General features: G+C 38.6%; 2 protein-coding genes across 3 annotated transcripts in view; both read left to right on the forward strand.

Moving 5' to 3' along the window:
- ZFAND4 (zinc finger AN1-type containing 4) overlaps positions 1-4,441 on the forward strand; it is a 37,005-nt gene extending 32,564 nt beyond the window's left edge. The window contains exons 8-9 of the mRNA XM_049790657.1: positions 1,587-1,698; positions 4,162-4,441. Coding sequence (XP_049646614.1) covers positions 1,587-1,698; positions 4,162-4,297 — 248 coding nt within the window. The 3' untranslated portion in view covers positions 4,298-4,441. The remainder of the gene's footprint in view (positions 1-1,586; positions 1,699-4,161) is intronic.
- A 12,139-nt stretch (positions 4,442-16,580) lies between these two features.
- MARCHF8 (membrane associated ring-CH-type finger 8) overlaps positions 16,581-25,028 on the forward strand; it is a 113,470-nt gene continuing 105,022 nt past the window's right edge. For both annotated transcript variants that reach the window (XM_049790680.1, XM_049790681.1), the window contains exon 1: positions 16,581-16,693. The gene's annotated coding sequence lies outside the window, so the exon portion shown is untranslated. The remainder of the gene's footprint in view (positions 16,694-25,028) is intronic.

Genomic DNA, 25,028 nt, shown 5'->3' on the forward strand with positions numbered 1-25,028 from the left:
TTTCTCTTTTATCTAATTTATGTTTGTGTGTACATATGTAGCAGAATTTTTGCATATTTACTTTGTATCTTGAAACTTCATTACTTCTATTAGCTTTTGGGTGAAGACTTTAGGCTTTTCTACATATATTGTGTCAGTTTTACTTTCCAATTTCCAGTTTACTAGATTATAGTGATAATTTTACTTTTCAATTTAAACTTTAATTTAAAAAAAATTGGGGCCACACCCTACTGTGCTTAGGGGTTACTCCTGGCTCTGTCCTCAGAAATTAATCTTGGCAGTCTCTGGGGACCATATGGGATGTTGGGAATTGAACACAGGTCAATTTCATGCAAGGCAAACTACTTACCCACCAAATATTACTTCCACCCCAAACCTATTTTTAAATTATTTTATAATGTAAAATATTAAAATATGAAATATTAAATATGTAATATTAACTTAGTAAATATTTAATATTAATAACATTTAATATTTTAGGCTTACTAACACATAAAAACTACAATGAGATGTATCTTTATGACTCTTAAAAGTGGCTTAATCAGAAATGTGTTGCTAAAGATGTGAATAAAAAAAGCAACTCTTGCCGGGCGGTGGCGCAAAGAGGTAAGGTGCCTGCCTTGCCTGCGCTAGCCTTGGACGGACCGCGGTTCGATCCCCCGGCGTCCCATATGGTCCCCCAAGCCAGGAGCGACTTCTGAGCGCATAGCCAGGAGTAACCCCTGAGCGTTACCGGGTGTGGCCCAAAAAAAAAAAAAAAAAGCAACTCTCATGTTATTGTGGGGGAAAATGTAAAGTGATGCAGCTTCTATTAAAATGATATGGTATTTTCCTTAATTTTGGGGGGCATTTGGGTCACACCTGGCAGCACTCAGGGGTTACTACTGGCTCTATGCTCAGAAATCATTCCTGGCAGGCTCGGGAGAACATATGGGATTTCGGAATTCGAACCACCATCCTTCTGCATGCAAGGCAAACATTGTACCTCCATGCAATCTCTTCGGCCCCATGGTATTTTTTTAAAACTAAAAATAGAAGTGTATGATCCAGAATGACTCCTATAATTTATTCACAGACTATTAAACACTAATTCAAAATATACTGTAACCCCTATAGCAGCATTATTTACAGTAGTCAAGACAGATGATGGTATAAAAAAATCATGAAATATAACTCATTATTAGTTATATTATATATTTTAAAATAATTTAATAGATTCAAAATAATACTACTCAGCTATTAAATGTGATCATTCCTTTTTTTGAGACCACATGAATATAATATGAGGTGACTGCTATGTGAAATAAGTCAGAAGGTGAAAGACAAATAATGATGGCTTTGCTCATACACGGAATATAAAGAACCAACTAAGACACAACAAAAGTAAACTGTGGAAACATGTTTAACAAGGGGATAGTAGGGTTGAGGGAGTTGAAGGACAGGTAGATGGAATCGATCAATCTGATAGTGTTAATGAAGATCAGAATTTTGTTGTGTGTAATCCTGAAAAATATATGTTATCTTAAAATAAAATGATACTAATTAAGTAATACTACTAATTAAGGCACTCTTTCTCTAAATAGGAGAATGTGCCCATCATCTACCACCTGTGAAAGCCCCTATTCAGACAAAAAAGAAAACAAGGCATTGTTTTCACTGTGGAAAGAAAACTGGACTAGCTACCAGCTACGAATGCAGGTAGGTTGACCAGCTGGAAATGCTAAGAGACTTTCTTTGTGGCTTTCCATCTTGTGGAATGCACATTATAAAATGTCCTTAAATCATTTCATAGCATCATTAAGATGATGGCCAAATAGTGTCCCTCATTTTATTCCTAAATGAAATAAAGAGCAAGTAGATAACTTAAGCGTTTTCAAAGTCATGAAATCGGGGCCAGAGAGATAGCATGGAGGTAAGGCATTTGCTTTTCATGCAGAAGGATGGTGGTTCGAATCCTGGGATCCCATATGATCCCCCGTGCCTGCCAGGGGCGATTTTCTGAGCATAGAGCCAGAAGTAACCCCTGAGCGCTGCCGGGTGTGACCCAAAAACAAACACAAAAATTTACTAATTCAAAGTCATGAAATCTTCCTCTACTCCTTAAATTAAGTTATTTAAACCAATGGGAGATGATAGTTCTATTTTCTTTATTATGATATATATATATACATATATATATATATACATATATATATATAGTTGTTTTTTGTTTCAGTATAACTAGGAAGAATCCCTCATTCAAGATAGCTTAGAACAACCCCTCATTCAAAATTTTATTTTGATGGGGCCGGGTAGGTGGCGCTGGAGATAAGGTGTCTGCCTTGCAAGCGCTAGCCAAGGAAGGACCGCGGTTCGATCCCCCGGTGTCCCATATGGTCCCCCCCCAAGCCAGGGGCGATTTCTGAGCACATAGCCAGGAGTAACCCCTGAGCGTCAAACGGGTGTGGCCCAAAAACCAAAAAAAAAAAAATTTATTTTGATATGGAGTCATAGTACAGTGGGTAGGGCGTCTACCTTGCACACAGCCGACCCCAGTTCGAACCCCAGCAATCCTGTATGGTAACTAAGCCTGTCAGGAGTAATTTCTGAGCTCAGAGCCAAAAGTAACCACTGAGCACTGGTGGGTGTGGCCCCAAAACAAAAACAAAATAAACAAACAAAAAGGATTCCATTTTAAATGTAAAAAGGGGACTAAATCTAAAGTGAATGTACCATATATATCTTTGGGGCAGGAGGCCACACTCAGAGGTGCTCAGGGGTTACTCCTGGCTCTGTACTCCTGGTGAACTTGGGGACCATATGGAATGCGGGGGATAGAACCTCGGTCAGCTGTGCACAAGAAAGCACCCTACCCACTGTGCTATCACTTCAGATACTATACTATATATTTTTATAATTATATATTGCATTTATATTTCTTTCTTTTTTTTTTTTTCTTTTGGTTTTTGGTTTTTGGGCCACACCCAGCGGTGCTCAGGGGTTACTCCTGGCTGTCTGCTCAGAAATAGCTACTGGCAGGTACGGGGGACCATATGGGACACTGGGATTCGAACCAACCACCTTTGGTCCTGGATCGGCTGCTTGCAAGGCATACGCCGCTGTGCTCTCTCTGGGCCCCGCATTTATATTTCTTAAAGATAAGTTTATAAGTTTATAATTAAAAATACACTTACAAAACATTTTCCCACCCAAATTAGTTCTTTCATCCATCAGATATGGTGTTTGCGTTTATTTAGGTTAAGAGCAAATGTTGAAAATAATTACTGTTTTTGATGGAGAAGGGCCTCCCAAGCAATGCTCAAGAGGATTAGGGGCCTCAGCCAACTAGATCAGGTAGTTGAATGCTCAACCCACAAGCTGGGAGCCACCAGGGACCACAACCAGTGGTGCTGTAGGGAAAGGGTGTTAGCTTCAGTGGAGGCATGCATTATAATTCTTTCAGCTATATATCCAGCCCCTAGCTTCTGCTTTATAGAATATATTATGTTTATATAGAGATAGCTCTTTGTATGTATGTATGCATGCATGCAATGTATATCAATGCCAGGGATCAAATCTAAGGACTCACACATGCAAGGTGCAGGCTTTGCTGCTGAAGTTACAAGTCTAGCCAATTTTTTGACATACAATTTAAAACCATTTTTGGGGCATAGTTAGGATTTTTGTGGGGAGCACACCAAACTCAGTGCTAAGGGGTTACTCTTGGATTTGTATTCATGAATTGCTCCTGGAGGGCTTGGAGGATCATATGGGATATCAGGATTCAAAAGTCAGCTATGTGTAAGACAAGTGCCTTAACTGCTGTACTATCTCTTCAGCACTAATAGTTAGGTTTTATATTATTTAATTTTTTTACAGGATTGAAATTCCCAGAAACACAAATCTTCCCCAAGTTTTATTAGGTATAATTTAAATAGTAGGCGTATTTTTAGCTTTTGTAATTTTAATGCTTCTTAAGGGTTATTGATCTATATCCTTCTATATTTCGTAATAGATTGTAATAGATGGAAACGTATTATCTTGGGGATGCTGATACTTATTCAGTGGAAGGGAAAAATTAGTATGGAAAATGTTAAAGAGAACCATTGAGCTCTGGTCTCTCAAAAAGATAAGCTTCTTGTAGAATATCATTATTCACATAAACTTTTTATTGTGCTCTAGATGTGGAAACAACTTCTGTGCATCTCATCGCTATGCAGAAACTCACGGCTGCACCTATGATTACAAAAGTGCAGGGAGGAGATACTTACAGGAGGCAAATCCTGTGGTTAATGCACCCAAACTTCCGAAAATCTAACTCTTCTTGCTCTGCATCTAACTGTTCTGCCAAAGGAATGTATTACAGTTACAGAGAAATATTTAGACAGCATTATTTTTGTTTGACTCCTAAAGAGTTCCATATAACAAAAGCATTGTGTTGTACAATGAAAATGCTACTGTGTTTGACATCTTTATTATTCGATATATCATAAAATTTAAAAATGGTTTTAAAAACCTTTATAATCATTTATCTTGTTATGTATGTCTATTAAGTAATTTGTATTTGATATTGCAATTTTTATTAACAAGCCTTAAAAATGCACTTTAATAAATTAAAATTGGCTATCTAGCCAGTTCCATGTTTTTAGAAATGAGTCATATAATGGCTCGACTTAAATCTGTGTGGGTGGGGTTAATGGGGATTTTTTTTCTCATGTGTGAAAGGTTATTGAGTTTACTAGAAAATTCCTTTTATAAATCTTGAGCTACTTTTTATAAAAAAGAACATTTGATTTTCCAATATAGTCATAACTCAATTATTTCCAATTTGGCAGTAAGCTATATGTCCATTCTATAAAACACATCATGCTAATCATAGTTTATATCTTTTCAAATGCTACTTTTTGAATAGTAGTTTTAAAGTAGATGTCCTACTTGTTGCATTTACATACAGATTCCAAATTTGTACTTTTTCAAAAATTGCTACATTCGAAACAATCTTACAGCTTGGTTTATTTTTCTTATATGTAGAGTACTATAACCAGGAGCAATTAAAATGAATTTAGTTTTATTATGTGTACATTTGGTTATTATAATAATTTTATAATTAGTTAAAAAGAGTTAATTAATATATAACTATACCCAACAAAAATTGCTACCAGGATAAAGGTTTTCTTCAAAGTATAAAGGTTTTTCTCAGATGTGCTTTTATCTAGGTTTTGGGAAGATGCTTGCTTCATAGAACTTTAGTTGAGGCTGATGATAACTCCTGGTAAATATCTGGAAGACAATCCAACTAGACTTTTGAACTCCAGCCTGATCCAAGTGGGATCTGTGAGAGGACCAGGAGGCAAATTTTAGAGACCCAAGTGGCTATATTTTTCCATTCAAGGTGGAATACATTGGAAAGTTATTATACTTTATAAGGGATTGAATGTTAAATGAAAAAAGGTGCATTCAGATCACCTAGTAGAAAAACATACTTAAGGGGCTAGTTGCCTTTCACATGGCTGATCCAGGATAAACCTCCATTCGATCCCTTACATCCCATATGGTCTCCCAAGCTGAGAGCGATTTCTGAGGGCATAGCCAGGCATAACCTCTGAGCATCACTGAGTGTGGCCCAAAAACCAAAAAATAAAATAAAAAATACACTCAAGAGAGAAATTAGTGGGGTCGGCGAGGTGGCGCTAGAGGTAAGGTGTCTGCCTTGCAAGCGCTAGCCAAGGAAAGGACCACGGTTCGATCCCCCGGCGTCCCATATGGTCCCCCCAAGCCAGGGGCAATTTCTGAGTGCATAGCCAGGAAGTAACCCCTGAGCATCTAATGGGTGTGGCCCGAAAAACCAAAAAAAAAAAAAAAAAAAAAAAAAAAAAGAGAGAAATTAGTAGAGAAGTGATACAATTATATCTTGAAGGCATACTTTTGAAAGGGGGGGGAGACTTGGAGGTGGGGGTGTACACCAATCCCTGCCCTGTTCCCTGAACTCTCAGTACCTGCTCATGTCATCACACAGCTGACTGTGTGAGCTGGAGCTCTCATGTGACTCTTAGGGAGGAATGAGCAGACACTCCACATGCCTGGCTCATATCTCTTCCTGGGCTGTTGAGTAGAGTACTTTTGGGCTCCGATGGCTTGAGTTTCTGTGTGGAAAACTCAGCCTGGCTGCCCTGTATTTTCTTGTGGGGAGCAGGAAGTCAGGGAATCACATCTGTGGTTCAGACTCCCGATTTATCACAAAAATGTTGGGAACCAGATGTCACTGAGATCCAGCCTGTTTTCATTCAGCCTCTTTACCTAACCTGAAGCTTTACTATAAAACCATAGTGATCAAAAACAGCATGGTACTGGAACAAAGACAGAGTTACAGACCAATGGGCCAGAATAGAATATCCAGTGGCATACTCCAAAATGTATGGCCAACTAATATTTGACAAAGGAGCTAAGAATTTGAAATGGAACAAAGACAGTCTCTTCAACAAATGGTTTTGGAACAATTGGATAACCACTTGTTAGAATTAAAGTTTGATCCATACTTCACACCTTACACAAAAATAACCTCAAAATGGATTAAAGACCTTGAAATCAGACCGAAAATTATAAAGTTCATTGAGGAAAACATAGAACACTCTTAAGAATTATATTTAAAAATGTCTGATAGAGTGCTAATGGTGAGAGCTATAGAATCAAACTTAAATAAATGGGACTATTTCAAAGAAAAAAGTTTCTGTATGGCTAAAGAAACACTGGTTAAAACTAGGAGACAGCTATCCAAATGGGAAAATATTTGCACTCAACACTCAGATAAATAGTTTATATCTAGGATATAACCAAGAGTTCTAACAACAGAGACCTGATTTTATCATCCACTACTGAGTGGAAAGTTTCTAGCCACCACTAAAGGGCCTAGGGGAGAGTAAAAGAACATGTTCAGAACCTGTAGTTATTCACATGACAGTATACTTCACGGATGGAGAAACCTTGTATCTATTAGGCCAAGGGAATTCCCTTTCTAATTTCCCCAAGTTTTACTGTGCCTATGCAAAAAAAAAAATCTCAGACTAATTTTTTTGTATTGTTGTTGTTTTTTCTTTTTATTCTTCTTTTCTTTCCTGCTTTTTTCTTATTATTTTTCTTTTTTTTTCTTTGTTTTATTTTAGTTTTAGGAATATGGTTATTGTGTGGTTGTTGTCTTCATTGCTGTGGTGCTTTTCAGGTTGTTGTTGTTGTTGTTGTTTATTTTTTTCTTTCTAACAGAACCTCATAACTTGAACAATCTTGTTCCAACTCACAAATTGGGGGAGAAATAATGGAAGATACTAAGACCAAACATTCATATGAACATTAAGTAGAAACAAAAAACAGTAAGACTTAAACACCAAATCCAAAGCCAATGACAACAGAATCAATACTCAATCTACAAGCTAGACACAGAGGGGACCACTTATACTGGCAGCCCGGTGGGGGGGTAAAGAGGGGGATATGGGATGCATGCTGGGAACAGGTATGGAGGGAGGACAGCATTGGTGGTGGAAATGCCCCTGATTTAATGTCACTATGTACCTAAAATATTACAGTGAAGGACTTATAAAAATAATTTAAAAAAAAAGCACTCAGAAAGATTAGCTCCACAAAACCTAAAAAAGAAAAGAAAAAAAGAAAAATGTGGAGAAGAGATGACACTTCTGAGGAAGACCAACAGATGGCCAATAGACACTTGAAAACATGCTCAACATAAATTATCATTAGAGAAATCCAACTCAAGGCAACAATGAGGTACCATCTTACACCAATGAGGATGGCACATATCAAAAATAATGGGACCAATCTCTGTTGGTGGGGATGTGGTAAGAAAAGAACTCTTATGCACTGCTGGTGGGAATATTGTGTGGTCCAACCCCTATGGAAAACAGTATAAAGGGTTCTCAGTAAATTAAAATTGATTTGCCATATGACCCAGAAATCCTACTCTTGGGTATCTATCCCCAGGATAAAAAGACATCTAAAAGTATGTATGCACACCAGTCTTCATTGTAGCACTCAGTACAAGAGCCAAGACTTGAAATCAACTTAGATGTCCAACAACAGATGAGTGGGTCATGAAAATGTGGTACATCTATATAGTAGAATACTATATTGCAGTAAGAAATGATTACAAACATGCAATTTGCAGCAACTTGATTGCAACTAGAAAATATTGTTTAAATGAAATAAACCAGAACAATAAACACAAGATGATATTACTTATATGTGGTATTTAGAGTAACTCCATGAAGAAACACTATGGTCTAATGGTGGATACTCTGAACACCATAGGTGCCTGGGTATAGCAAGGAGAAGCAATCAAATCAAGTGGAAGAGGAGAAACACAAAGTCTTTACTCTCTCTCTTTTTTTTTTTTTTTTTTTTTGGTTTTTGGGCCACACCCGGCTGTGCTCAGGGGTTACTCCTGGCTGTCTGCTCAGAAATAGCTCCTGGCAGGCACGGGGGACCATATGGGACACCGGGATTCGAACCAACCACCTTTGGTCCTGGATCGGCTGCTTGCAAGGCAAATGCCGCTGTGCTATCTCTCCGGGCCCGTCTTCACTCTCTTTTATACCACAAAGAAACCTTCTACAATGGTACTAGCTGTTTATATTAAACAGGTGTTCAATCAACCTGTCACTTCAAAGGCCTATGATAATGATAGTACCTCATTGTTGTTTTGATTTGTATCTCCCTGATGATTAGTGATATGGAGCATTTTTTCATGTGACTTTTGCCCATTTGTATTTCTTCTTTGAGGAAGTGTCTGTTCATTTCTCCCCGATTTTTAATGGGGCTATATGTTTTTTTCTTAAATTCTGTCATACCTTGTATATTTTCAATATTAGTCCTTGTCTGATGGGTATTCGATTGCATGTAGTCTTTAGTTCTAGGGGTTTCTCTGTAATTATGTCCTTGACTGTTGATTCTTTCATATGAATTTTCTTCTTGGGTCTCTGGGATTCCAATGAATTTTAAGTTGTTTCTTTTGAACTTATCAAAGACTTCTATTTTCACATTCTTTGAGTAATTTTTTCCACTGTCTGATCATTTGCAGTAAGGCTTTTTTTTCAATCTTTTTTGCTGTATGGAGTTGTTATGCATCTCATCTTTCAGCTCATTGATTCTATCCTCAGCTGCTGTTACCCCATTGGAGAGATTTTTTATTGAGGTTTTCAATTTGTCTACTGAGTTTTTTAGACCTGTTATTTCAGTTTGGAGTTTTCTGATTTCTATCTTCATAGTCTCTTGATTCTTATTTGTGTTCCATTCATCTTGATCTATGCTTTCTTTGAGTTCTATGAATATTTTCCATATTTCTTCTCTAAACTCCATTTCTGAGAAACTAGGTGGTTGGCCGTTTTCAGGTTATCAGAGTTGCCATCTTCATTATCTATGCCTAGTGTTTGCCTGCGTTGTTTTCCCATTATCACACTTGTATTGTGGATTTTTCTATGTCTTGTGGCTTATTTCTCATTGGCTAGAAGATGCGTGCAGTCATGAAGTGAAGTAGAGCAGCTGCGCTCCTCTGACTCCACCCTTTGTGGGGTGGACAGCTCACTTCTGAAGATGATGAGTCCTTAGGGAAGAATGGTGGAAAGGATCAAAATCCCAGGCCGCAGGACATCAGAGAAGATCTAAGATGTCTGCCCTGTCTGGATAACAGCAGAGAGCAGCTTTACTTGGACTATATCTTTTCTTTTTTTTTTTTTCTTTTCTTTGTTTTTTTCGGCCACACCCATTTGATGCTCGGGGGTTACTCCTGGCTAAGTGCTCAGAAATTGCCCCTGGCTTGGGAGGGACCATATGGGACACTGGGGGATCAAACCGTGGTCCTTCCTTGGCTAGCGCATGCAAGGCAGACACCTTACCTCTAGCACCACCTCACTGGCTCCGGACTATATATTTTCTAAGGAAGAAAGAATTTGGGCCTGTTCTGGATACTAGGACTGTCTGATATAGCCTGAAGTGTCAGTGAAGTTTGTGGAGCAGTGGACTATTTATTGCCAGAGAGCATATATGTAGATTCCTCTGAGAACTCCTGATCAGTTGTCAGGGCTGCTGGGGGTTGGGGAGAAGGATCATTTTCACGCAGTTATATTTTAAAAGCTGATTTTTCCTTCTGTTCTCAATTACACTCAAAATAGTTAGGGTCTGCAAAATTGGGGTGATGAGTGCTTATGGAGGAGTCATGGCCAGCTTATCCTTGCACAGGGAAATGGGCTTGTGACAGGCTTATGCTGCTGAGGGGGTGAGAGGTGAGGAACTGTTTACACACAGATTTTAAAAGCTTTTTTTTTTTATTTTGTTGTTTTGGTTTTTTCTCCCCTGTATCTCAATTACACTCAAAAAAGTTAGGGACCTCTAAATTGGGGTGGCTAGCACTTATGGGGAGTCACACCCAGCTAATATTTGCAGAGAGAAAAACTAGTTCAATTATTTAAGCGCTCCAGCTTATCCCATAGGGTACAGGTCTCCAACTACAACCTATGACTAGATCTTTAATGTCTGTCTGTACTTGAGCATGAGGTTGTATGTAGGGGACTCCACTATGTTTGCCTAATTTATATTATGAACAATCCATACCTATATTGTATATAGCCCCTCTTATTTATTACTTATTACTTATCATCCACCCCCCTGTCAGAACTCCTATCTTCTCACCCCCCCCATTCTGATTCTTTATCTCTCCCTATTTAACCCTCTTTACTCTCAGTTCTTTTTTTTTTTTTTTTTAAGGTTTTTGGGCCACACCCAGCAGTGCTCAGGGGTTACTCCTGGCTGTCTGCTCAGAAATAGCTCCTGGCAGGCACGGGGGACCATATGGGACACCGGGATTCGAACCAACCACCTTTGGTCCTGGATCGGCTGCTTGCAAGGCAAACGCTGCTGTACTATCTCTCCGGGCCCTACTCTCAGTTCTTAACTCATTAGAAACCGAGACTAATCCCTAGCCCCCAAAAGTGCCACCCAGCTCCCAAATAGAAAGAACACCTTCTCAGTCCTACATCTCCTGTCCTGGCAAGAAGCTGCAACCACCACTCCTGCTGACTCATTCTATGTGGCCCCTTTTTGCACTCTTCCCCTCAGAAAGACCCCTAGCTTAAGGACACTACCTGATCCCTTACTGCTATAAACCATTTATCAGACTCGAGACCACAGTGTGGGATGAAACTGTGCCCTGAATCACACCTCCCCAAAACTATCTCAAAAGACTTAATGGGTATATCTATATTTTCTTTTTATGTTAATTCCTTAATAGTTATACGCCTTAGTGTGTTTATCTCTAAGTGTAAAGGAGCCTCTTCCATCCCTTTTTTTTCCTGCTTGTTTTAATTCTGCTTAGTACAAAATTCTAGTAGAAAAGCCTTTCTTGGAATAAAAGCTCAGGTAAGGAAGTGGAGCTATTGCCCAGTGATAGGGTGTTTGCCTTGCACGCAGCTCATCCAGGAAGGACCTTGGTTCGATCCCTGGCATCCCGTATGGTCCCCCAAGCCTGTAGTGATTTCTGAGCACACAGCCAGGAGTAACTTCTGAGCATCACTGGGTGTGGACCAAAGAATAATAATAAAAAAAAAAGCTCAGAGATTGTACACATCTCAGACACAGATATTGTATAGCCTCCCATTTTTACCCCCAAATGTACCAATAATATAATATGGCATCTTTCCTTTTTGCATAGGCACACTAAAACGGAAATATTTTGTATAGAAAGCTCTTATTTACTAGGGATAAGAACCCATAACTTTTATAATACAGGGTCACTTTCGACTCTGAACATTTGTCATGATGAATTGACTTAGACCTCATGCGACCAGACCAAAACTGTCTAACCCCAAACCCTGGATTCCAACCTTAGAACAGGCACAGTTCCCTGCAACAGCATTAGGAATCAAACTCTCCTCGTGGGAGTCCCTAATACTGCTCTGGCACTAATTTGTGCCAGGGAAGGTTTATATAACATCCTGACATTGAGGAAACAGCAACAACTTGATCTAAGGGCAGGTTGCCCTACCTCATCATCTAACTGTGAGATGAAATCAGAGGACATTCCACCCTTTGATCTATGCAAAAACCAAGATCACTAATTACAGAAGACTGACTACAACAACTGTGAGTTCTGTGAGTAGAACTTCTGGAACCATAAAGACTTTATCCTAGACTTTGTTCTAGAATCTGTGCAAATACCAAGTTCTCTAATTATAGAAGGCTGATTTTGATAAGCACAACTGATAAAATGACATGGGGGTTCGAAAAAAATATATCTGGAGCCTGTAGTTTATCTAATAACAGTATGCTTCAACATTGGAGACACCTGTATCAGGCCATGGAAATTTCGTTTCTAATTTCCCCAATACTTACTGTGCCAATGCAAAAAAAATGCTAAACAAAACAAAAACCTTGCCACACCAGCTCCTTCCTTTCTTTTCTTTTCTTTTTCTTCTTTTTTTAAATTTAAATTTATAGGGCCCGGAGAGATAGCACAGTGGCGTTTGCCTTGCAAGCAGCCGATCCAGGACCAAAGGTGGTTGGTTCGAATCCCGGTGTCCCATATGGTCCCCCATGCCTGCCAGGAGCTATTTCTAAGCAGACAGCCAGGAGTAACCCCTGAGCAATGCCGGTGTGGCCCAAAAACAACAACAACAACAACAAAATTTAAATTTATAAATTATAGCTTCTAAGCAGAAGCTCCTCCCCACTTTCTTTTTTTATTTTTTTTTGAACCATAGAATATGATTCATGTTGTTCTGTCTCATAAATTGAGAAAAAAAAGTGGCTGGTACCAGAGGCAAGAAGTCTCACAAACATTGAGTAGAAATAAAAAAGATCAGACCTAAATACCAACCAAAAGTCTATGACAATAGAATCAAGAGATCCAAACTACAACAAGCTATTATGGAAAAGTACCTGTTACAGTACTAGCAGTCGAGGATGCCAAGGGTGGAGGTATGGAAATGGAAATTGCCCTAATTCACTGACACTATATACCTTAAATTTAACTGTGAAAGACTTATAATTCACATTGGCCTCAATAAAATTTATAAAAAAAATGATCTCAAGTTCAGATTTGCAGTCCCAAATGGGGTTATGATCCACAGTTTAAGAAGCCATTATAGGGCCGGGAAGGTGGCGCTAGAGGTAAGGTGTCTGCCTTACAAGCGCTAGCCAAGGAACAGACCGCGGTTCGATCCCCCGGCGTCCCATATGGTCCCCCCAAGCTAGGGGTGATTTCTGAGCGCATAGCCAGGAGTAACCCCTGAGCGTCAAACGGTGTGGCCCAAAAACCAAAAAAAAAAAAAAAAAAAAAAAAAAAGAAGCCATTATAGAGTTGTATAGCTTTAGGTATTTCATATACATCTTGTTGTTTACAGACAAATTCTGATAATAAAACTAGAAAAGTTAGATCCTCATTTATATCTTCCTTGGAAAGTCAATTTGACTACGGCTGGTCATATGCCTCAGGCCTAAATTCCCACTCTCACCTAAGAAGCATTCTAATTACTCTGCTGCTACAAGACTAGCATTGCCTTTGGAGTTAACAGTTGGTTGTCTGCAAACAATCTATTTTTAGTGCATCCTAGTCCATTCTAACTTCAAAGACTTTTTCTCACTGAGCCTAGATTCCTCGGTAATGCTAGTTTCAATGCAGTCCAGGTCACAATGACTTGGATGTTTTTAATTTGTCAAATTCCTTTACCTAAGGACTCTGATATCTTCTACTCAGTATATGATTATTATTTATTGAATATAATATTGAATTTTACTCTTCAAAGTGCTATGCTAGTTTAGTTTTTGAAGTAAAGTATTACTGAGTTTTATTTTTTAAACTTAAACACTATGGTTACTAGGTTGTTCATAATACAGTTTTCTTTCCACAGATAAAGTTGTTCATGATTAAGTCACAGTCATACAATGTACAACAACAACCTTCACCAGTGTATATTTCCCGCCACCGATGTCAACAGTTTCTCTCTCACCTTCTCCCTCCCATGCCAATGGTATTTTATTCAGTACTATTCAACAGATAATTTTTTTCTTTAAAGGGACGAAGAGGCTCAGAGTGGTTAACTGCCTAGACTCAAAAAAGTTTTCCTAGAAAATGTTTAAAATTTTTAAGGAGTTTCATTAGCCAGCAACTACACAGGGTTCCAGAACCAAACCATGAAGCCTCGATCATAGTTTATCCAAGCCCTTTAAAGAGTGGAGCACAACCTCCTAGAGAAGATGTATACAAGTAAATAAAAAGGCTATAATGTCACAATAGTGAGAAATGGGGTTAAAATCATAAGGTTATTTTAGCATTTGGTTATTGGAAAATACCTGTATTTGGTCTCAATAAGAATTATTTAATAACAATAACAATAATAGCCCCTTTATCAAAGATTAATTGATTATATGTTTGGGGTTTCTAAATATTCAAGTCTATTCCATTGATTTAAGGGTCTGTCTTTATTCCAATACCATATAGTTTTAATAACTATTTCTTTATAGTATAAAATTGAAAAAAGTGATGCTTCTAGTTTTTATTTTTCTAAGGATTGTTTAGCTAATCTTGGGCATTTATTGTTTCAAATGATCAATAACCAGCTTTTTGAGAGTTTTTAATCATAACCTGGTGTTGGACCTTGTCAAATGCTTTCTCTGCATCTATTGATACATCTATTGATACACTTAATTTTTATTTTCCTTTTGTTATAAGGTGTATTATATTTATTCACTGGTGTATGTTAAACTATCACTGCCGTTTCTGGGATGAATCCCACTTGGTTATGGTGTATGCCTTCTCGATGTTCTTTTGGATCCACTTTGTCAGTATGCTGTTGGAGATCTTTGCATCTGTATCATCAAGAAAATTAGTTCCTTTTTTTTTGTGGCTTCTCTATCTGTTTTTGTTATCAGGGTGACTTTAGATTCTCAAAAAACTATTTGGGAGTGTTTCTGATTCTGGTCTAAGCATAGGATGTATCACTGAAAGATACTATTCGTATTTGTTCTTTTTTAAATTGCTTTATTTTAAGCACCATGATTACAAAATTGTTCATTGTTGGGGTTCAGTCATACAATATACACCTTCCTTCTCTAATGTACCCTTCCAGTCACTGATGTCTCGTATTCTCCCCCCACACATACACACCCACTTCCACCCCTCAGCCCTGCCTTGCTTTAGGGCAGACAACTCGCTTTTCTCTCTCTAATCTCTGTTCTTTATGGAACATCTCCTTGAAGTATCAGAAAAAATTAATCTGGTGTGGATATATAAAAATTCTTCTTTGGTGGGGATTCTTCTTTGTAGGGCTGGAGTGATAGTCCAGCTGGTAGGACATTTGTTTTGCACACGACTGTCCCAGGTTCAATCCCAGGCTACCCAAATGGCCCTGAACCATGCCAGGAGTAATTTTTGAGTACAGAGTCGGAGTAACTCTTGAGCATTGCTAGAGGTAGCTTCCTCCAAAAAATATTAATTGTATTTTGGGCTTTTTGTAATGATGGCGTTTTAGGTTTACTGTAGAAAATAGGGTGCCTGTGTATGTGGGGGTTGGGGGAATGGTAGGATGCTGTGAAGTGTACACTACCATGGAGCTGTATTCTTGACTCTAGCCTTGTGCTGAATTGTAGAATATTTTGAGCCTACTCTTTTGACCCTGTCAGTTTCCTCTTAGTTATGTCTGCAAAGTAACCAGAATTGCTTAGAAGAATCAGAATAACCTGAAAGAATCTATTGTCCAATAGGTCATACCTAAAGAACAAAAACAATTCTGGATTTTTTTGTAGGTCATCCTCATAATTCTCTCATGAATTTACGATGACATAATATAAAGGAATCGTTTTTTTAAAATGACATTATGAGTCTTAAATGATACTTGAAGAAAATGGTAATGGCTTAAGCTTCACTTCTACCAAACTTGATCTAAGAAAATCAAATTTGGTAAAAACAACAACAAACACAGTAACTGAAAACAATGTAGTAGCTGTCATCATAAAGTTTTATTGGACCAGATCTTGATTACTCTTAATATGATAGGAGGCTGGCGTAGAAAGAAGGTGTGGGCATAACCATTTCAGAAAAGAAACATAGGGACCAGAAAGAAAGAACCATGGTTTCCTCTCTCTTTCCTTCCATTTGCAAGCTGTGGATCTGGAATGTGGATTCCTTTTCCTTATGGAACCTCAGGATGTCCACGGAATTAATTTCCCATTTCTTTTCTTTATTTATTTTTGGATTTTGGGGGGTTACTCCTGGCTCAAAGCTCAGAAATCTCTCCTGGCAGGCTCGGGGAAACCATATGGGATGCCGGGATTCGAACCATCATCCTTCTGCACGCAAGACAAACGCCCTACGACCACGCTCTCTCTCCGGGCCCCTCTCGGGCCGGGGGATCACTACAGGACAAAGCCAGGGTGGGTGGGAGAAGCACGCAGGCGCGTGACCCACTTAGCCCTACCACAGCTTCCACCCGCCTCCCGAAGCCCCGCCTCCGCCAGCGGCGGCCCGCCGGGTCGCCTAGCAACAGCTCCGCCCACCCTCGGGGCAACCACGTGACGCGCGCGTCATGTGACCGGCCAGTCAGTCTTCTGGGCCGAGTAGTGGTGGTGGCGGACCAGCTGTGGACCTGCAGCGTCCGCCTCTTCGGCATGCTCGGGCCAGGCCGGGGCGGCCCAGCCGCTAGCTCGGAGCCCACTTGAGGTAAAGTCGTGGGACGGCCGTGCCCCCTCGCGTCTCCCACTGGCTGCCTGTGGTCGCGTGAAAGCAGCGGCCGCGCCCCGGGCCCCGGCCCGGCGGGGGTGTGGCTGCGGCTGCTGGCGGTGCGTCCCGCGACAGGTGGGCCCTGGGCAGCGATCTGGGCCCTGCGCTTTGCTTGCCGGGTTTCGGGGCTGCAAGGCGAAAGCGAGCCCGCCCGGATCGTGGGGGTCCTGCTGCTCCCCAGGAGAGCGAGGCTGCCTCTGAGGCCCGGCCAGCGACAGCAGCTGCTCAGGCGCTGAGGCCCTGTCGCCGGGGTGAGTTGGTGCCTGGCCCTTGCCCTGAGTGTCGGATGAAAGTCTGGAGGAGGGATGGTGCGAGCACCTTCTTCTCCTTCGACGTGTGGCATCCATCTCCAGGGACATCCTCTTCTTGGAAGCAGCCTGAAAGAAAGCAGATGCATATTCTTATTTTTATTGCATATGCATATTCTCTCTTTTTTATTGCATTTTTTTTTTTACCCTTAATAACATGAATCGAAGCCACACGACTTGGATTCTTGCATGTTCACCTGGCCCACGTCCCTTAAAAAACGAATTGGAGAAGGTCATTCTGAAATTTTTTTATGCTGCTTCCTGCACTCCCACCGCCCTTTCTATTCCAGCTGAGCCTTTCTTCTTTTGAAAATCAAGGTGTTAGAGGAAAAAAAAAACCAAAAACTCTCATCCTCCAACTCTTCAGAGTCCTCCCTTCCAGGTTTAGAAGCTCCATTTCAGAGTTGTGGATGTTTTTGATGTAGTTGTTCGTTTGATCTGGAAGCCCCTTTGTTGTATTCTCTTGTTTTTTGCTTGATTGTTCTACTGGATGTCATGCGGCTAGAGAGACAATGCCTCATACTGCAGAAGGAAATATATCTCATAATACAGAGGGAAAGATCAGGGGTATTCTGATAAAGAACTATCCCTTGTCATCTTTTCTTGCGTCCTGTACCCCGGAGAAGTTAATGTATTCTATTGTTGTTATTTAGTCTGTTCACATAATTTAGTTGCTCAGACACAAATAAGAGTTTCCCTTCCCCCTAGGTTTTATGAGCTCTGAAAGGATTAAGATGATTTCCTCTGAAAAATATGAAAAATGGAACTAAGCTAATCAGAGTTTTTTTTTTTAAAAGGTGACCATATTCTAAATTGTGAGACACTGAAGGAAGACAATTTCATATTTTCAGGGAACTGATTTTAGAAGAAAATGTGCCCTCTTGTATGATGGCTGACCATCAAGCAATGTGAGGGAATGGTATATTGATTGACCCTCCCAGAATAGGCAGAGGAATTTTTTGTAAGTTAAGAAAAATGTAGGGTTTTTCTAATTTGTTTTTAGAAACTAGAGTTCAAAGAGATTTACTGATTCTCAGCAAGTTTGATAATAAAAAAGGAAACTCCTTGCACCTTGTGGTGCTTCTGGATGGTGGTGGGGACATTCGAATGGACTGAGAGGAAATGAAGACAACCTGTCATTTATTTTGCCTTTTTGCTGTCAATTTCTGTTATGAGCTAGGAAACTGATACTGCAACCATCCCTCCATCTTAGTTAAGAGGAGGTGTTTTATTTCTTTTCTTTTTTGTCTTTTTCTTGGCCCACACCAAGGCTTACTCCTGGCTTTACACTCAGGTATCAATCCTGGTGGGCACGAGATCATATGGGGTACCCTATATCGAACCCATTTGGCTGTATGCAAGGCAAGCAAGCATCTTATCCACTTTGAATTTTTTTTCCACTTTGAATTTTTTGAAACAGTTAATACGTTTTTAATAATGTGCTTAGAGTATGCTTATATTTAGAACTTTTGTTTCTCTGATCAATTTTAGAAAATGATGAAAAGCTACATATATGAAACCATGGAACCTACATCAGTAATGCTCAAAAAGTTTGACATTATGACTGCTCTGGTCCCTATAATGTCCTTTTCGTTTTTGGATTTTGGGCCACAATGGTGGTACTCAGGGGTCAGTGCTCAGAAAATACTTCTGTCAGCTCAAGAGACCAAGTAGGATGCTGGGGGTCCAAGGGTTGGATGGTGTGCAAGGCAAGTACCCTATCCAAGGCAAACACACTATTCATTGTGCGATTGTTCTAGTCCTCTGACCCCTATAATTATTATTTCTTATCTTCTAAACTAGTATTTGCCACAGTCAGATTATACTTACAGCTCAAGTTTTAGAGGATGAGGTTGTTGGTGCCACACCATCAATGTTTACTTGCTATTTCCAGCTTGGTGGGGTCACTAATAGTGATGCTGAGAAGACTGAGACTTGTATATCAGGCAGGCTTTCAGAAAGAAAAATATCAGCATTTTGTGCTAGTAGAAGAAATCACTCCTAGAAATACTTGCCCAATTGGTACAGTTCATTACAAGGATCAGAGAATGTAGGACTACTTTGGTAACATTATCAGTTTTAATATATCCCTTGGTTGTACCCTCTCCCTGTATCTTCTTACCTTCTCACAGATATACTTAGTACCCTAAAATTTGCTTTTTATTATTTCCTTTTCTAGTGACTCTTGTTGTTTTTTTACCTGTGTGCTGCTGAACTTAATACTAGAATAATTTTGTAGATACTTTTACAGTTTTATTTAGATAATGATTTAATAGCATAATATTTTTACTTTAGATATACAGTTTTACTGTACCATAAAAGTATTATTATACCTACCCCCAAAGTGCCAATATTCCTCTACCATTGCCCCTAAGTTTTTACTTGTCTTTCCTCTCCCCTGGCTACAGCTCACCCTCTCAGCTAACTTGTTCTGTTGAGAGTCTAAGGGCTTGTTTCATTAGCCATTGCCTTTTTTATTTTAAATTTTCCACCTATCAGTGAGATTATCTGATATTTATCTTTCGTTTGACTTACTCTACTTAATATGACCCCTACCTCCAGTTGCTTTCAAGTTGTAGCAAACTATAAGCTTTCGTTTTATAGCCAAGTAGTATTCCTTTGTGTTTATTTTTTCATTCACCTATTCTAGTATTTTCCGGGTTCCACCTATAGTGCTTTATAAAAATAGATAGGTATAACTATCAAATAATTTTCAAATGAGTGTTTCTGTGTTCTTGGGATTGATATCTAGGAATAGACTTACTGGTATTCTAACTTAAAATTTTGGAGAATTCTTCATGCTAAATGAGAAGTATATGAGATTTTGTTTGTTTGTTTCTGGGTCATATCCAGTAACAGTTGGGGTTACTTCTGGCTCTGAGCTCAGAAATTATTCCTGATAGGCTCAGGGAACTAAATGGGGCTTCAGGGGTCCAACACAGGTCAAGCCAGCCATTCTATCACTTTGGCTTCAGGTTTGTTTTTAATTTCATTTTTTCTAGCAACTGGCCATTTTTACTAGTGTGAGGTAATATTCTCATTTGTCATTTTGATTTTCATTTCCTTGGTTATTGTGATACTTTTGAATGCACTTGTCAGGTATCTGCCTTTGGAGAGATCTCCGGTCAGCTCTTTGCCTCATTTTTAATGTTTGTTTGCTGTTGATGATTTTTATAAATTATTTAAATGTTTTAGATACTAATCCTTTGTCAGATTATGATATTTAATCCCATGTAGAGATTCATGTATGTTCATCTATATTTTTATATAACTAGTTCAGTAATGAATTGCTGAATTGCATATTCATTGACATTTATACAATATATTCTATAATTTGACCTTTATATTCTTGAGGAATGATTGAGTTAACAGTAATTTTCCTTAATAGTAGGGTGGTAATATGAACAATCTGTACATGTTTTCTGGTGCTCACAGGCATGACTTTCTATGAGCATACAATTTTTTGTATGGTGTAGGTCTAATGTTTGATGTTCAGGCCTCTTGGTTGTGCTTAGGGCTATCATGACTTAGAACTGGTGGTGTTGGAGAATCATATAGTGCTAGAGATTGATTGCTAGGGCCTTGTGTGTGCTAGACATGTGCTCTAACCAGTTAAAACTAGTTTCCTAGCAACTGCATTTCCTTTCTTATGTATTTTTAGAAATAAAAGTTAAATTACTAATTTTATACCTGTATACTTTATTTTTTCTGCCATACCTGTCTGTACTCGGGACTTACTCCTAGTTCTGCACTCAGATGTCATTCCTAGTTGGGATTGAGGAAACCATCTGTTCCAGAGATAAGAACCCAGGTCAGCCATGTGCAAGGCAAGCTCTTTAGTTTTGTCTCCTATATAATTTTTCATATACAATTCTTAATTTTTACCAGGTGGTCTATCATATCACGCTGTCAATATCAGTACTTTGGGGAAGCATTTTATCTTAGAATGTTCCATAATTCTGCTTTTTGATTAATGTAAACTTAAATTCAGTTTAAAGTGCTACATTTGTAACCTGAAAACTTTTATTTTAGAGAAATGAAGACTGAATCTTTTGATTTCTTTTGATATGAGGTTACTTCCAGCTGGGTTTCATTTTCTCTGGATTTTTCAGTTTCTCCAGATAATCACCTGTTCTTCCTCTACCTCTAGTTTTGGTAATTTTGCCTCTTGCTCTTCGAAGTGTATTCCTCTACCAACCAAATTGGCATCATCTTGGTGCTTGTTAGATATGATCTCATGCTTTGTCACAAATCTACTCCGTCAAAACAAAGTGATTTGTATGCATATGAACATTTTAAAAGCACTGTGCTGTTCATGGTAATACCATGAATAGCAACTCTGAACTAATTTTTTTGTCATGCCAAATAGTAAATGATCCCATTTTAAAGGTGAAGCATGGCATCACTCTTTCAGGGATTCTGTACTTTTTTTGGATATAGATCTTATAAAGGAAGGGTCTTCTTCTTGGAAGGGAAGGGCTGTTTTATGATTAGATACTGATTTTGTTCCTGGAGGAGAAACTTACAGCCCCCCCCCTCCTTCATGTAACCAAGGATCATCCTAGGAGATTTTCTTTTCTATTATGCACTTGGTCATATCCTACATTTACAGTAGATGTTGGGAGTATGATCTCTGGATTAAATGGCCTATATGTAGAAAGTTGAATTAACAGAGATTGTCTTGTTCTGGAAGAGGCATTCTAAATCTGGTATTGTTTTTCTGTCAGTCCAGTCTTCAGTAGACTTTACATCTATTTGCGTCTAGTAATTTTAAAGTGCCAATAACCAACATAATCAAAACCAGAATAAGTTATTTTCATTGCTTAGTTGGAGCATCATTTACTTTTTTTATGTGAAGTACCTAAATACCTACAGAGAGATGACTAAGCAAATGCTAGTTGTACAATTTATATTATGACAGCTCCCCATCTCTGATTGGCTAGATGGCTAAGAAACCATTTATTTCATTTGTAGACCTTATCTTTATTTTTTAGACAAAAGATTGCCACACTGTTAATCCAAGGCCCCATTGTTGTCCTATCAGCACACCAGTTTTCCATTTGCTTTATGATGTCGCTTTTCTGCCTTGCTTAATGAATAACTATTCCCATATTTTATGTCTTAAAAATATGTTGAAATCTTTGCGTGGCCATCATTTTTCTTTGCTCATTTAAGGCATTATCATTTATAACTATTAAAAATTAAATGTTCCATTTTAAGATAAATATGGGTTCATCAGTAGTTGTAAAATAATGCAGAAAGATGTTTTTTAACATTTACCCAATTTCCCCCAAAGTTAATATTTTTTAAAGCATAGAATATTGTTACCAGTGTTGAGTAATCTAGGGGCAGAGTATTATCTGATAAGAATCCATTTTTGCTTGCTTATTTTTGCTTTATGTTTTCCTGTCTCTGTCTGTCTGACTCTGTCTTCCTCTTGACATTGCTCAGGGGACCTTGTGGGATGCTGAGGAGCAAACCTGCATGCAAGGCAAGTGGCTTAACTATTGTACTATTTATTGCTCTGGTCCCTGTTTTCTTTTATAAATATGCTCTCTTCTTTCTCTGCCTCTTAACCTCTCCCTCTGCCTCTTCTCCCTCTGCCTTATTAACCTTTGACAACCTACTAATATATTCTCCATTTCTAAAGTTTGTTCAAGTATATTACTGGAATCAGGTATCATCAGCTTGTTTTTATTAAAAAAAACGTGCTCCTGATGGTTGCATATCCAGGTTTATTTCTTATCCTCTTTATTTTGTTGTGTATGATTCTGTAGTATGAGTGTACTATAATTTGTTTAACTGAAAGACAGATGACTAAAGTTGTACAAAAATTTGTGTGTAGACATCTTTCCTCACTTTTAATTGTGGTGCTCGTTAGCAGTTACATACTTTGTTGGGGTGCTTACCATAACAAACTGCAGTGATTTTGGATCATTATTTACATATGAGGTGCTAGAGATCAACCTTTGGGCCTCCTGCTTGCAAGACAGGCTTTCTACTGCTGAGCTGTTCCTGGCTCCTGTATGTACAGGTTTTATGTGACTTTGCCCTACTTATCCTATTGCCCTAGGTAAATGATACAGAGTTCAATTGTTAGGTTGTATGATACTAACATATTCAGTTTTTTAGGAAATTGCCAAAGTGAATATCTTTTTTATCTTTTCCAGCATATAGATGTTGATGCCATTATTTTTTAAAGTAACTTTGATTGATATTAGTGCATTTATTTTAGGATTACTTTATTCACCACTTCAAAATTTCCACAAAAATGTTGGAATCTTTCCACCATCATTAGATGGTTTCCCTTCTCACTCCCTCCATCTTTTGTGTGTCCTATCTCAATCCCATTTTTTGTGTGTCCTATTCTCAATCCCTTCTGATTAATGTTTTGTTAATCAAATTATCCCTGGTTGGCTTTGTTCTCTTACTTTATTTTTATTTTATTTTGAATGTTCCCATCTGAATGACATTATTCATTATTTTTCTTTTTAGGATGAGTATCATTCATTAGTACACATTTCAACTCACTCCCTTTAGTTACAAATGGCAGGCTTTTATAATAGACAGTTACTATTCTATCATGTACATGTGCCACACCATGTTTATCCAATACTCTGTCCTCAAGCACTTGGGTGACTGGTGACTGCAAATAGTGTTGCAGTGAACATAGAAGTGCATGCATTTTTTTAAGTAAGCATTTTTATATTCTTCTGATAATACCTGGAGTAAAATTACTGGATTTTTAGCATATAAAACTTACATATAGACTGGACTAGTTTACACTCCCCTCAACAAAGTACAATAATGTTTCTTTTCTCCACAGTTTTGCCAACACTTGTTGTTTATGATCTTTGTCGTATAGGCTATTATTACAGATGTGAGGTAATATCTCATTGTAGTTTTTATTTGTATTTCCCTTATAGTGGAGGTGAGCATTTACCTTTGTTGCTTGTTGCAGTGACTTGGTGTGGGGGTTCACATAGTTTTGGGTGTTGTTCTCACACAACTTGACTATGATTCTTGCGGGGGTTATACGCTGTTAGGGTGTTTGCATATATTTGGCTGTGGCATATTAGAGGTTGTCCATTGATTGTGTTGCCAGAAACCACAGTTGCAATACAAGGCAGCACACTCAGCAGTGTGGGCTGATGTTAGGAATGAAACCAGGGGCTTCATGCATGTGTTCAGAGGTGTTCTGCTTCTGAGTACATACCTCTTGCCACACAGGAAAGTTCACTATTATATGATAGCAAACTCGTTAACTTTTTTTTTTTTTTTTTTGGTTTTTGGGTCACAGCCAGCGACACTTGGGTTACTCCTGGCTCTGCGCTCAGAAATCACTCCTGGCAGGTATAGGGGACCATATGGGATGCTGGAATTCAAACCACCGTCCATCCAGGATCAGCTGCATGCAAGGCAAATACCCTACTGATGTGCTCTTTGCCCCAAACTCTAACATTTTAAAGAGTTACTGAAGTTAATTCAGCTGTGATAATGCCCAGTTAGGATATGCCCAGTTACTATAGTGGTTAAGGATATTGATTCTAAAACCAGCTTTGATGTGTTCACTCTGACCTTGAGTCATAGGTTTCTTTATCATTTCGTGGAGATGTTAAGTCAGGTTTTTCATATATAAATTGTGACAATTAAAAATTTTTATTGAAATGGAAAATGTTTCTATACTTTTATAAAACTTGAAAAAATAGCAGTTCTCAGGCTAGAGAGATATCACAGGTGGTTATAATATGATAACACAACTCTCCCTGGTTTGATCCTTGGTACTGCCAATGAGCACTGGCAGGGTAAAATGGAGCAAGAAGTTAAGACCTAAGCAGAGGGTGCACCCCACCCTCCCCCTCTAGTCACTCTGTCAAATGATATTTTACAGTTAAGTTAAAGCTTTTTTAGCCCTCACCAGAGATGGTGTAGGATGATACTACTACATTAGCATCATAGTGACTTTT

The sequence above is a fragment of the Suncus etruscus genome, chromosome 17, assembly GCF_024139225.1.
Source record: "Suncus etruscus isolate mSunEtr1 chromosome 17, mSunEtr1.pri.cur, whole genome shotgun sequence".
NCBI lineage: Eukaryota > Metazoa > Chordata > Mammalia > Eulipotyphla > Soricidae > Suncus > Suncus etruscus.